We start from the raw sequence: 14,484 nt of genomic DNA, 5'->3' as shown, positions 1-14,484 counted from the left end.
TTTAAACGCAACCAATGCTGTTCAGTGAAATTTTATCGGATGTGTAAATGTACTAAATTATTAATCTCTAAAAATTTAAATTACAGTTCTGTCCTAGCTTGTCACAAATTTTTCAATTCGAGTCTATGCTTCCGTTTAAAACATGGCGATCGCGTGCTGGCACACTTCCATGGTTGAAATTTGCGGCTATCTTCAGCGCTTCAGCTTGAACTTTCATTAAAGTTAACCCAATTATCCCAGCAGTTTTTATCAATGGACTGCCGGAGTTATGACGTCGATTTTATTGACATCTGTCAGTTTCACTTGTTTCACACCAAACAAACCTTGTTTAGTGTGGATAAGTTGTATTTTTCATTATTTTTTCGGAATCTTTCCGCTTTTTGCAATATCTAAGTATTCTAATAGTTACTATAACAATTTTACAAGGTTGTGTAAATAATAAAGCATGTTGTTTTATAAAAATAGCAATAAAATGCATGTATCAATAAAGTAAGGTTAGAATTTCTTTAATTTAAACTTTTAAACTATATTTTATAGAAATAGGACACTGAATTATGATGGTATTATTGTAAAAAACACTATACTTAAAAGAAAAAGCAGCAGAGGAAGCAAAATTTTAACTTTATAGAGATTAAAAAGTCTTGAGATCGGGCATTTCGGCATTTCAACTTTGGTTTGTAAAGTAATAATACCAATATGGTCGCCGTGACGTCACACTACGGCTAGTCATTTGTAAAATCCTTAGACATTGATTATAAACCACCAGAGATATCCCTGTAAACCACCCACTGGGTGGTTTATAATCAAGGTTAGTAGATGTTAAGATGTTAAGGTTTATAATCAATGGTAAAATCAAATCGTTTCCTCACTAGGCCGTTTTTTCATGAACACTTTTTCAGCTCAAACAGTTAAGATTTGTGCTGTCATCAGTCAACTGTCTCCCTTCAATGAGATGTCTGTTATATTTAAATTGTTTTTATTTGATTTATGATATGACTTTTTACAATATAATATACACAGTATAATATATATAATATAATATACACATTGAAGAATATGAATTTTACTTGTGTTATTTGTAGTGAACTGTTCATTACGGGAGCTGACATTTATTTTACACAATGTGGACATGTGTTTCATTTTCCCTGTTTAATGAACTGGATAGAAAGGTAAACATTTCTCCCAAATTGCCAAATAAAGTAATACCGTAATAGAATTAGTTGTACGAAGGTTCAGAAATAGCTTATAGCAATATTCCTAGTTGTCTTCTTTAAATCCCCTTGGTGTTGGCAAGTTTTAGAGTGAGAATTATATGTCTTCTATTTTGTTTTGTATCTATATTCATTGGCTTGAGATAATGTTCTTATATGCGGTCATTTTATTACTGAATAATTTGGACAATGTGGTTCATTTTATATTGTATGAGTAATAAAATTCTGATACCATTATCTTTTTGTACCTTTAGCTCTATACCCTCATTTTAAACTGCTTAGATTTAAAAAACTGGATTTTCATACAAAATTGAAAATTATACTCAAGTCTTTTGGAAAACAACAGCAATAGTTCCTGAGTCATTCTATTATCAAACACAATTTAATGAGTTTTCCTTGGGACAAGACTTGGATATTGTTCAGCAAATCTAGGTGACAAGATGATAATGTGGGAAGTATCCCAAATGTCCATTTAATTACAGTGAATGTGTAATTGAAGAATATTATTCCAAAACCAAGTTCAAAATGTAGTATTGAGAAAATGTGGTTTATGCTGTTTCATTTCTATACCTAGTCAGTAAATAACTTGAACTTATAATTTATTCTTTATTTTATTTCTAATAAAACTATACATTCATACTTAATTAGCCAAAAATTAACAAAAAAAATTGTTACAACTACACAAATTGATCCAGTTTTGTACTGTTTTATCAAGTTCTGATAAATGAAAACTTCCTGGTCTGATATCTTCATGAAAACCTTGTTATTAGACAAAGTTTTGTAATTCTTAAGAGTGTAGGCTCAAAATTTCCGGCCAATGCTTTTTAAATGCATTCATTTTTTTTTGGAATCCTAAAAAAACTAATAAATATTTTTGAAAAATTTAAACACAATAAAAGAATACATTATTACTGAGGGCCGAAAGTCCCTAAAAACTTCCATAATGTTTATTTTAATAAGTTACAGGGCTGACAAAAAAGAGAAAATTTAGTGTGATTTTTAATTTCAAATATCTCATTAAAAAAAAACTTGTTTATTCTAAGGCACTTTCGGCCCTCGGTAATAATGTAATCTTTCATTCTGCGTTTAAATTTTTCAAAAATATTTGTTAGTTTTCTCAGGATTCGAAAAAAATGATTGCATTTAAAAAGCATTGGCCCGAAATTTTGCGCCTACACTCTTAATGGACCGATCTTTTACATTTTGCAGTACTGTTGAATTTTGAGAAAATATTTTATACTTAATATTCTTTTGAAACTTACATTTTTTCTTTTTTTCTAATATTTTTTTCTGGATCTGCAAATATGTGGTCAGAAAGTATAAATCTATGTCCTATTATTGGAAAAATATGGTGAATATCTACAAAAATGCCATTTTGTACATAGCAAGGAAGCATGGAATCATTGGCTACCTAAATCATAACAAACTTCATTTAAATTTTTTATTTTCAGTCCAGGTAAAAAATGTTGTTTATAGTTGTGTTATTTCAATTATTACAAAAGTTAAGTTGAACTTTTGGCCAAATTTTGGCAGTAGTTAATTTTGTTGCATATCAAAATTTACAAGTCTTTCAGGAAAAATTTTTCTTAAAAATTCATCAAATGTTTTCACTTGTGGCTTATGTAATTTGAGTTCTGTGTACATTGGTGTGATAATTTCAACATTGGTAAAAAAAAAAGAAACATCAGTTCAGGGATTACCAAATCCTAAGTTAATTTTTTTTGCTAAATGATATCCTTTTACAACCTTCTACAACTTTTTGACAGACAACTCTGATGATTAATAACAACAAACACTTTTATTTCTGCCATAGGGACTACTTTTACATTTCAGACTTTTTATGTGACTATTACGATACACTTACACCAATACGCTAATGCACAGAGATAGTGAGTCTGTTGCTCTCACACTTTAAAGTCACAGCAAAGCAACTTGAACATATATACAATATATTGGTTTATGACTTTAATTCACCTAAAATAAGATAAAGAAAGTATTTAAATTACTAGTGCTTTATTATTTATTAATTAATATAATGTAATACTTATTTAAATTGTATCAAGACCTACATATATATAAAATAAACGTGAACTGAAAAGACTGTTTATGTCTGAGGCAAATGTGATAATTTTTGCAAACATTTAGTTTGTAATCTGTTGTGAATAAAAAAAAGGCAACAAATGTGTACCATTATGAATTAAAATCTAAAACAATATCAAAGGTATTAAAATTTTACAGAGTTGGTTTAAAAAAGAGGGAATTTACAATGAACAATGCATAATATTTGCCCTTTACTCTAACAAATGCTTGCCCTAAACTTATTACTACTTACTTCTTTTACATCTTGCAATTTGTAAATTTTGACATTTTTTTTCTTATTTTCTCTTGCAGTTATGGAAACTAATTTTTTATTAGGATGTTATAATCTAATATATGTACATTTTCTGCTTATACAATAGACTACCTCATACAGTATATAGCATTATTTTCTTCTAATTTCACCATGGTCCTAGCAGTTAAAGTTTTAAATAAATTGATTTCATGTGATAATGAAGACCCATGCATTGAATGAAATTCCTGATCCTTTTTAGGATTTAATTAACCATCTTTTGAAATTAATTGTATTCAATCTGGCATGTCAGTAATGCTTATTTTATTGGCTTTACATCCTGAATTATACTTATGTTGGAATTTATAGGCAACTTATCCAGCCATATATTTCAAAGCCACTTGGTTAATTTTTTTCTCCACATTCAAAATGTCAGAGTAACTCTAAATTATTGTTTCAAGAATCACTTACTGATAATTCAGGATACTGTGGTTCAATAAATGTATATGGCATTAACATTTCCTCTTCTTCCTTTTCTTGTACATTATTAGAATTTTGTTTTGGGTTTCCCAGCCTATTCTGTGTTAGGCAATTATTATTTTCAATTGTATTATCCTGAGGTTCGTCTAATGGTTTTATCAAACAGTTTTCTCCATGTTTTTTTGGTGTTTAAATTTTCTGTAAATAGAGCTGTTGAGTTTTTGCCTTGTATGTACCACTTCAGTCGATACATAAAATCTAGGGAATGAGGATGGTCATTACTGAAAATGACTGAATGACAAATGAAGATGTCATGTATTTCAGTCACTTTTGTTTTTCTATTATAATTGCCACACCCAAAAACGGCACAACCAGGCATAACTATAATTATTTGGTTATAAATTTTAAATAAATCACCGGCGAATTACTATATCTAAGCGTTAACAAAAGCCATAAATAGCTGTCAAATGTGTTTCACGCGTTATTCTAGCTTCGCTGTAAAGTGTATTGCGTGTGACTATAATTGATTAAATAATTAATAAATAATAAATTTTTTTTTAATAAAACTTCTGTTCTGCGCTTGTCTTCTGTTTCAGTAGTTCAACACTCGTCCAACAGAATGCGGTAGCAGCAATATCGTATGCAGACGTACGTTAGTTCAACATATTAGTGCTTGTGGCGATAGCTTTTAAAGACACTCACATGTAGAGATAAGCATCATTGGAGAAACATCGATGGTTACCTTTCGAAAAATATCTTAATAAATCCTTCCGGACGAGAGTACATTGAGAAATCATACTGTGGAAAAATGTGTGTGTGTGTGTGTGTGTGTGTGTGTGTGTGTGTGTGTGTGTGTGTGTGTGTGTGTGTGTGTGTGTGTGTGTGAGAGAGAGATGGCATTAGACAAAAAATCTTTTTGCCACAGAAAATACTGTGGAAAAATGTTATGTGGAATGTATTTCAAAAATTAAGCGGGAGTCAGAGGGCAATTTTTTGTATATTATCGTGGATGAAACGACAGATGTATGCGGCAGGTATATAGCTAATTTAATGATTGGAATTTTGATTGAAAACTTTGCGAGAAAACCTTATTTAGTTGCCGTTAAAGAATTGGAAAAAGCAAACAATTTAACAATAAGTCGATTTATACAAGATAGTTTAACAAACCTCTTTTTACCCAACGTATATACCTATATGTTAAAAGCTGCTGTTAATTTAAAGATTTTTTATCCTAATTTAATTCATGGCACTTGTGTAGCCCCCGGGGTAAATAGAATTGCTGAAGAAATAAGAAATATATTTCCGTTGGTAAATAATTTTATAAATTTTATGAAAAAAGTTTTTGTAAAGGCTCCGTTGAGGGTGCAAATATATAAAGAAAGACTTCCCGGTGTCCCTTTGCCACCTAAACCAGTAATTACAAGGTGGGGAACCTGGCTCGAAGCAGTTTTCTTATACTTTGAACACTGCAATGAAATAGAATTAGTTATGTCAGAATTTGATGATGATATTTCCGAAGCCATTCGAGAAGCAAAAAAAATATTAAAAAATCCCAAATTGAAACAGCAACTCGCTTATATCAATGACAATTATAAATTAATAGTTACCACAATTACCTTATTAGAAAAACAAGAAATAAATTTATGTGAGTCAGTAAAATTAATAGATAATTTAAAGACGAAAATTAAATCGGCACCTGGAAGTAACGGTCAATTAATTTTAAAAAAGATGACATATGTTTTCGACAAGAATGAAGGTTTTTCGTTTTTATCTAATGTTGCTAAAGTTTTGAATGGGACATTTTCCGAGGAATTTCAAATTATGCCAGATTTATTATCCGCTCTGAAATATGCTCCAATTACATCTGTCGATGTCGAACGTTCGTTTTCAATGTACAAATTAATTTTAAGTGATCGAAGACATAGTTTTAAGACCGAAAATATTGAAAAACATTTAGTTGTTTCTATTAATGATAAAATTTTAAGTGGTTACAATGTTTAATTATTAATTTACAGTTATTTAGTTACTAGTTTATTTATACTAATGTTATGATTATGATGTGTAAATATACCTGCCTTAAGTTAATATTACGTTAATTCACTTTGTACAATAAATAATAAGTTATATTCCTTTATTGCCTATATTTTGCCTAAATTTTAATATTCCTGCCTTTTTTAATAAAATTCTTTGCCTATATAGGCGCCTTTTTCTTCAATTTTTGTTGCCTATAAATCCGAGCTTTAGTCATAATTAGACTTTTCACACTCAAGATTCCTCCATACCATCACTGGTATGTCGTAGAGAATCATCAACAGACTTCAGTAAATTCTTTCGCGTAAATTCTTTTACAGCCCCTGGCTCGTAACTTAAGAAAACAAAATTTTTATAAATTAGGAATTGTCGAATATAAAATTACACCAAAAGATTGCAGTAGTGTTTCTTAATGATGTGCTGTTTTTCTTAACTATATATTTAGCAGTTTCTAAAATTTTTAGATCCAAAAGTTGCCCGCAATGCAGAGGTAGAGTAACTGAAAAAACAATTCACAAAGTATTCTTTAACATTGGCAATACAGATATTACTGAGGATTCTGCTACACTGTCATTCAAATTAGAAAATGCTAATTTTACTTTGTCCTTAAAAGAAAGGGAAATAAAAAACTTAGAGGAAGCCAAAAAGAAAATCAAAGAACGGAACAAATTATTAAGTGAAGAAGTAATTAAGTTAGAACAAAATGAAAGAAATATGGAGTCAACTTTGCTTGCTTTTAAATCACAAATATCTTTCTTTAAGACAAAATCAAAAGAAACGGACAAACTATCAGATGAAATTGTAAGATTAAAAAACAAAATAAAAAATATGGAACATTTGGAAACTGTTATAGAAGGAACCAGGGAACAAGTCTATGATATCTTGAGGGATGAACGAGATGCCGAGGCTTTAGCAATACTGGCAGCATCACTTAAAAAGTAAGTAGCTAATGTAATATAAGTTGGTAACATTATTTGAAGATCACTATTTTATATTAAAATGTCTGTGGCTAAAGGACTAGTTTCCAAGCCAACTCTCCAAACACATATATTAAACTTTTTTGTATATCCAAAAATTTGACATAACAAATTTTATAAACAATTAATTTTGTTTAAGAGCACTTCTTGATTCCGAGAAAAAAGCAAGAGACTTTGAGTTTAATTTAAAGAGAGCAAAAAACGAAATAAATAAACAGAAAAAAGAAAAAGCAATTCAGGACGGCGAAATGGCAACATTAAGGCGAGAACTTCAGCAATTGAAATTGAAATTTGACAGAGAAAAAGATATTTTGCGGCGGAGACTGAACGTTCTAAAATCTAACGCAAATCAAAATAACATTGTCCTTGCTAATCCTGATGCAGATTCAGAAACCGTATTATCACACGATAACAATTCATCACATCATGAAAATGAAAAATCTTACAATCAGGAAGATACATCACTTGCCAACACAACAATGTCTGTCGTAAGTATTATGTTATAGTCTAGCAAACGAAATTAGTCATCCAAAATCACGCGTCATAAGCGGTCAAAAGTAGTCGAAATCACGTGTCAATCATGAATTGTTGGAAAATTTTGAATTCGAACGTTGATGGCGCGTAAAAACATATGTTTTCTTGCTGGTCACTTTACATTGCAACAATAGAATATGATATTTATGTTTATAATATTAAAAATAATACATTAGATCTAGTTTATAAAATAAGTTTGTATTTACATTATTATTGTGTCGACTGAGCGAAGTAGCGGGTGTCGACTATATAGCTAAAGATGTAAAATACTCAAATTATACTCAAATTTTAAGTACGTTATGGACCGGTTCCTGTAAAAGAATTATAATTTCGGAGATATTTATGAATGTAAAATGGAAAAATATTGCACTTTTGTGAATTTTTTTTTAAATTATGTAATTTTTCTGTTAGTACCTTAAAAATAGAAAGTTATATTTCGAGAATCTGATCTTTTCGGTTTTATACCTTCTCTTCAAAATTGTTTGCAATTCATGGAAATGAAATAATTATTTGTATAACCTTAATTTACAATTACAGACATTAAAAAATAATTTAGAATTAGGAAAATTATTCTTTATAAAATTACTAAACATTTTTATGTTGTTTCTAGATATATAACGTTTATTCATTTATTATTTTCCAGGCTGAGCGTGTACAAGAGATCGTAAATACATCTTCACCGTACCTACCTGTAAAATCAAACTATGGAAATCTCTTAGGGACAGTATTTCAAGGCCCTAGCGTTTCATCAAACACATATTCAGCCTCCACTGTAGATAAAGTAGTAAGTTAATTGATAATCTGATTATTCGATATGTTTACTGTCATATACGAGTATTATGATTTTTTCAGTCATAGTATTGGAGGTGATCAAAAAATATGAATTTCGCTCATGAGAAAAGCTGCTTTATATTGACAGTATCGTAAAAAATATATAAAACATTTAATCAGAACTAAACCCATGTTTAAATATTTATTTACTTCTATTTAAGTTAAAAAAAAGTATTTTTCCTTTCGAAAAGTATCTTTACCAGTTAATACTGTTAATTCCGGATATTATGTCCATATAAAAATATCCATGAGAGTCTCGTTACGGGAAGTAGATTAAAAAAATTAATAAAATGAATTCAGTGAGACAGGACCTTCACGAGCCACTTACAGAAAATATTCAGGCAAAACAAAATTCATCGATTTTTATCGAGATTTATTCACACCTTTCAAGACTGAGGTTCTTTCAATAAGTAGGATGAAACAACGTTCACGAGAAAATAGAACCGTTTCATTCCATCCTGTCGATATTGGGCTAGTGAAAATAGTTATTACAGGATGTTGCAACTTCGCAACATTCAAATATTGGAGATTTTTTAAGTAATTCTAATTCATACCAAGCCACCCCATTTAGCGCCTACTAAAGCGACATTGGTGCGATTAATCGCCCCCACTTAGATTTCCGGTTTAAGGAGACCGAATGCATCCCCAGAATCGACATCTACTTCTCTTTGTTGCTAAAACAACTCGCTTACATTGTTTTCATTGTTACAATATTACACAATAATTTGTTGGAAGGTAACAATTGAGGAGTTTGCTGTAAAAAGGATGCATTCCATATTTGGTAATTGTTGGGAAATTGAAAACTGTTTTTTAATAGAAAATTTTATTTTAACCCGAAAGACATAATATCAATCGATGACAAACAGATTTAGTCAATACTTGAGACTATTTTCAAGTAAGTAGATAATTTTTGAAAAAAATAAGAAAAAAAATTTAAAAAAAGTTGGACTTGCATGTTTGACTATGGTTTGCCTACACAATTACGAAAAAATCTGTAAAAAGAAACAGGTTGATGTCAAAAAATAGCATTCAGAAAAAAAAAATAAAACATTAAACAGACGGGCAAACACATCCTTCCTTCATCTACCTGCTCGTCATCATCCGTTCAAGATGATTCGGTTTTCTGGTTCTCTGCCATGGCTGCATCACTTGTGAGACGGGTGTATAAAGCCATTTGGTCCATAGGAACGAATCGTATTGCCAACTGCATTACACCTGCATATTTGGTTTTTTTCACAGGTATAGGATTGCAATAGACAGGAATATCAGAAGAAACTGAGAGGTCGCTGTCAAGGTTTCTGAAAATTAGGAATAAGTGAAAACTCGGAAGGCCAGTAGATATACTGACTTTAATACCATCTAAATGTTCATTGCTGTACTGGAATATTCGGTGTGGAAATCTGGAATCTTTGCTTTTCTGCATCTGAGATAACTTTTTTAAAATGTCCTTCATAGTGACCACTAAAGTTCAGGATCATATTTTGTTGTACCAGAAGGGAAATAAACCGTTTGGATGATTGTTTATCAAAATCATTATATTGTTGGAGGCTAAAAACGTAGTCCTTCTTCCTTAAAAACTTCTCAATAACTCCAAAGCAGCGATCACAGGGAGGAAAGCTATGTCCTGGCTCAGGAAAGCGGTGAATCATTACTGCGTTTTTATTTTGCGCAGCAGCGTTATCGGAGAAAAGGTATAAAACTTTAACATTTTTAGGGAGTATATTTTTTATATACTGGTAAAAAATGACACCATCTCGTTTGGTGACTTTCGAGCCGTAGTTTCATCATACATATAAAAGTGTGCTTGATTTGTCTTACCAGAATGGACGCAGAAGTTGTATGTCCACAATTGGCGTTTGTAGAAAGCTTCCCCAGCAGGAATTTTTGGAAGTGGAAGGTTTTGTTGGAAGTCAAAGGTCAGAATCTCCACTTCGTCGCTATGCTTGCACAATGTGGTTTTTTTCCTTCAGCTCCTTGTAAAACAAATCGGCCTTAATTTCATGCAACTTCTTTTCGGCTGCTAAAACGTTTCGTTCATTTTCGTCGAGGGTCACATCTTTGCAATATCCCTGTCACGAAAAGTTTGAGCAATGAGATCTACACGTTTCCTTGATATGCCGTGGATTGAACCAAAAGCATGTCTACAAACTGGATAGCTTACCCAGCTTTATAAAGTATTTGTGGGAACAAGTGCGGTCTTGCCTTTCATTAGTCTTTTTTCGAGTTCTTTGAATAGTAGTAGTTTGAATCAACCCTCCTAAATAGGTATTTTGCAAATCTTTGTCGCCTATTTTGTTAAACTTTTGTAAGACAACTTTTCATGTTTCTACGTGCACATTCTGAAAACACTTGTACCTGCAGTTGCAGTTCGATCCAGTTAATCTCGGTCCCTTCTGTATTCCTTTCCAGTTCGTATACATTTTCCCTTTTTTTTTATATTTCTTTTCCAGAGAGTGGGGTTGGCACTTTTTCTATTTTTGGTTACAGGAACAACTGGGGGCTCTTCCGTGGGCTCCATGTTGACAACAGATTCAATGTGTTGTTTTTTTACAGAGGTACGTTTCTTCTTTGTATGCTTCCTCCTAGCTGAAGGTCCTGCGACATCACTATTAAAACAACTTTCATTAGAGCTTGTATCATAGTCCGACTCACTAGCGCTAAACGGATCTGACCCGGTTTCACTCATTTTTACACGACGTTAAATTTTTAACAATTAAACCGCATGAAAACGCACGCCACGCAGTAATAACAAATCAGCTGTCCTGCCGGCCCAACGCCAACAGAAGATGACCTTGCATTCCACGAAAATCACCGAACATTCACAATCGTTTGGTGCAAAAAGGATGCAGGTCAGAGCTGCACACTTCTTGCACCAAACGAGTGAGGAGGCAGATCCATAAAGACTTATAATTCCTTTATTTATTAGCGGATCTGCATCGTTCTTATACCAGTCAATCCGCCAATTTTTTTTAATTTATGGCATATGTTTCCACCCAAAACGGTCTAAATATGGAGCTGCATCCTTCTTACAGAAAACTCCTCAATTATTGTTTGTTCATCATCATCATCAATGGCGTTACAACTTTTCGTGAGTGTATACCGCGTTTGCTACTGCCTTGAACAAAACTTCGGACACTTTTCTGACATACCTGAATAGTCGCGAAATACTTTTAATAAGCGTTCAGATATCCTCTTTCGGTATATTTTTGCTTCATGTCAACAGAATCTATGCGTTGCTGAATGATCTGTGGTACCGTTTAATGATTGCAAATGGGTCAATAAAACATATCCCCCAACTTTCAATTATGTTTAGGTCGAGACTCACTGCTGTCCAATCTAGAACTTCAATTTGATGTTCCTGTAGAAATTTCTGTTATAATATTCAATGTGGGCAGCAACCATCATATGCATGCAATATATGCCTAAAATTACTTTAATCCACTTGCGTCTATTGAAAAATTATAAATAAATAAATAAAATAGATATTTTGTAACTTTTATATTATTTTTTTTTTAGACAGAACGGGTAGAAGCTCCAAAATCAAACTATGGGCATCTTTTAGAAACACTGTATGATGGTCCTAGTGCTTCAAATAAACCCTCAAGTACCTGTACAAATAAAGGAGTAAGTTCATTGCATTCTTTACTGTTTACAATTAATTAACTTGTAGAAGTAGGAAGGTAAAAATAATATACCATTCGTATTTTTAAAATTATTTATTGATAAATATAATACTTTAATAAACTTAAATTATCTGTTGTGAGGGAGAAAAAACAGAACTTTTACTTTGTAATAAATGTCAGGTAGTTCCGACTTCATTTACATTATACAGTTCATTTTTGATGGGTCAAAAAACTAAAACTGACATGAATAGTGCTTGTAGGCTTTCTTCAAGCTGGCATGCGGTAAACTGACGTAGCTGAGTACATGAGGATCACTCAAAGTGTGTTCAAGTCGATTATCACAGCATTTTCGAGATACTCGGAGTCAGTTGAGCAACGTTGAGGACTGGGACGTGTTACAACTGTAGCTCAAGATTGATTTTTAGTTTTAACCGCTAAAATACCACCAATTACAGCATCTGAATTGCTTATGAACTTACAGTGAGCACGTCAGGTAAATAGGGGTCAAGATACTGTAAGAATTCGTCTCCTTGAAGTCGATCATTATAGTCGAACACAGCTGCAAGATTGGAGCGGTGTCGAGAGCATCAAGATTGGGGTGAAAATGACTGGTCTACAGTTTTATTTACCAATGAATAAAAATTAGGAAATGTAGAACGTTTGAGAAATGTCCAAAAAATCTACACATACAGAGCTGGTACAATAATGGTATGGGGCGGCAGAACTGACCTCGTTTTCCAGATTAGTTCCTGATAGCTCAGCAAAACCTCGATAGCATTCTCTAATTTATTGTTTGTCTGTCTTTTTGAAAATTTTCACTTTGTGAAATAGTGCTTTTCGACATAATGCACGTGTTGTGTTAACCTGATTAGCCAACGAAGTTGTTGAAATTGCCATTGCCAGCACAATGCCAGACCTCAATCGTATTGAACATGTATGAGACTTGCGTCAACAACGAATCACTTGACATATGGGAACGTTCACAATCCATTCCACACTCGCAGACTGTGGTTACACGATACAACTTTACATTAGAAAATTTAAAGAGATTTTTCATCACTCACCCGCGTTAACTTTTACTCTCTAAAGAAACTATTCGACAGACTATCAAATTTAAATATGTTATACATATTACGGCAGTTAATCCAAAGCGCTCTATTGCCAATCAAATTAACCCGACAGTTTACTATACAGTGCTACACAAAAGAGAAATACCTAGTCAATTTTTTCGAAATTTAAAAAAAGAAAAAAATTATCTCATATTTCATAATTTTTTAACTAAATTTAAAATTTATGTCTCACACTAAATGAAATAATGTAAATTTACTTTGTTTTTAGTATTCGATATTTAAGACGAGCCAAAAGCAATTGGTAGATGGAAGTAAAAAGGCCAAACATGATGACGACATCGACTATGACGGCTTGGGCGGAACAAGCAAGAGAGATATTTTTCCTTCTCCAAAAAAGCAACAAACTGGCATGAAGAGAACGAAGTCAGGATCTTCTATTTCATCTAATAAATTCAAAAAGTTAGCTCCGCTCGGTACTGGAGCTAAACTTACACAGTTTTTCCCGAATAATCAGTGATATTTTTTGTTTTTTTAAAATTCAATGATTTTTTTTCAACATATTTATTTTTGTAAGCATGTTACCGTTAATTTTAATAAAATTTTACCTTTGACATTGTAATTCAACCTTCCTGAAAATTGTTCGAAACTTATATTAAGCGAAAAGCATCGTCTTGGACAGGGAGGCCCTTTTGGTAGAAAAAAATCCTTCAGTTTTATTACAGTCGAAGCAAAATCTGAACTAGTAAAAGTTCTCGTCTTTAATATAAATGATGGTGGTATATCATGTTTATTTTCCTTAAGGTCCCAACCATAGTAAGTTTCTTTTGTAGTAACTTCTCTGCTAGATCAGAAGTTAAATCATTACTATTTTTATTCCGTATTTTTCGAGTTTACTTGGACTATAGACTTTGAAACTTAAACGCCCGCGGAAACTAAGGAGTTGTTCATCGATACTTACATATGGCCCAGGAGTATAAACGGCTTGACAACTTTCATTAAACTTTTCCCAAACATACCGAATTGGAGCAAACTTATGATCTCTTTGTATATATTTTTTTAATAATTGATGGATTCGACCGTTACTTGATGGAAATTCATTTTATGTAACAATAAAACACTGAAAACTTTGTTTTCAAAACTTCCACAAAATTTATTTTAAATTCTTATCACTACAGCTGTTTCGGCTGATTGCCTTTCTCAAGTGATCTATTTTTGGCATGTGTTTATACTTTATAGTCTCTAATGAAATAGGTTGAGGAGGGGAGAACTGTTTGTCTCAAGTTAGTCATTCAGAATTATATCTGTGTTTTTTAATTTGTTTATTTCCATAGATTCTAACAAAGATAGCTTAAGGCCTTTGTTTTTAATGTGAAGAATTTTAAATTCGTCATTAAACGA

At 31.9% G+C, this 14,484-nt stretch overlaps 1 protein-coding gene across 1 annotated transcript; it reads left to right on the top strand.

The window, feature by feature from the left end:
- Positions 1-937: 937 nt before the first annotated feature.
- On the top strand, positions 938-13,697 carry LOC140442009 (uncharacterized). Its single transcript, XM_072533043.1, has 6 exons — positions 938-1,169; positions 6,516-6,989; positions 7,168-7,516; positions 8,206-8,346; positions 11,910-12,017; positions 13,355-13,697. The coding sequence occupies exons 1-6, from the start codon at positions 1,057-1,059 to the stop codon at positions 13,601-13,603; spliced, it is 1,434 nt and encodes a 477-aa protein (XP_072389144.1). The 5' UTR covers positions 938-1,056; the 3' UTR covers positions 13,604-13,697.
- The last annotated feature ends 787 nt before the right edge of the window (positions 13,698-14,484 follow it).

The sequence above is a fragment of the Diabrotica undecimpunctata genome, chromosome 5, assembly GCF_040954645.1.
Source record: "Diabrotica undecimpunctata isolate CICGRU chromosome 5, icDiaUnde3, whole genome shotgun sequence".
Lineage (NCBI taxonomy): Eukaryota > Metazoa > Arthropoda > Insecta > Coleoptera > Chrysomelidae > Diabrotica > Diabrotica undecimpunctata.
Note: the sequence above shows the minus strand (reverse complement) of the source record. Positions and strands in the feature narration are given on the sequence as shown.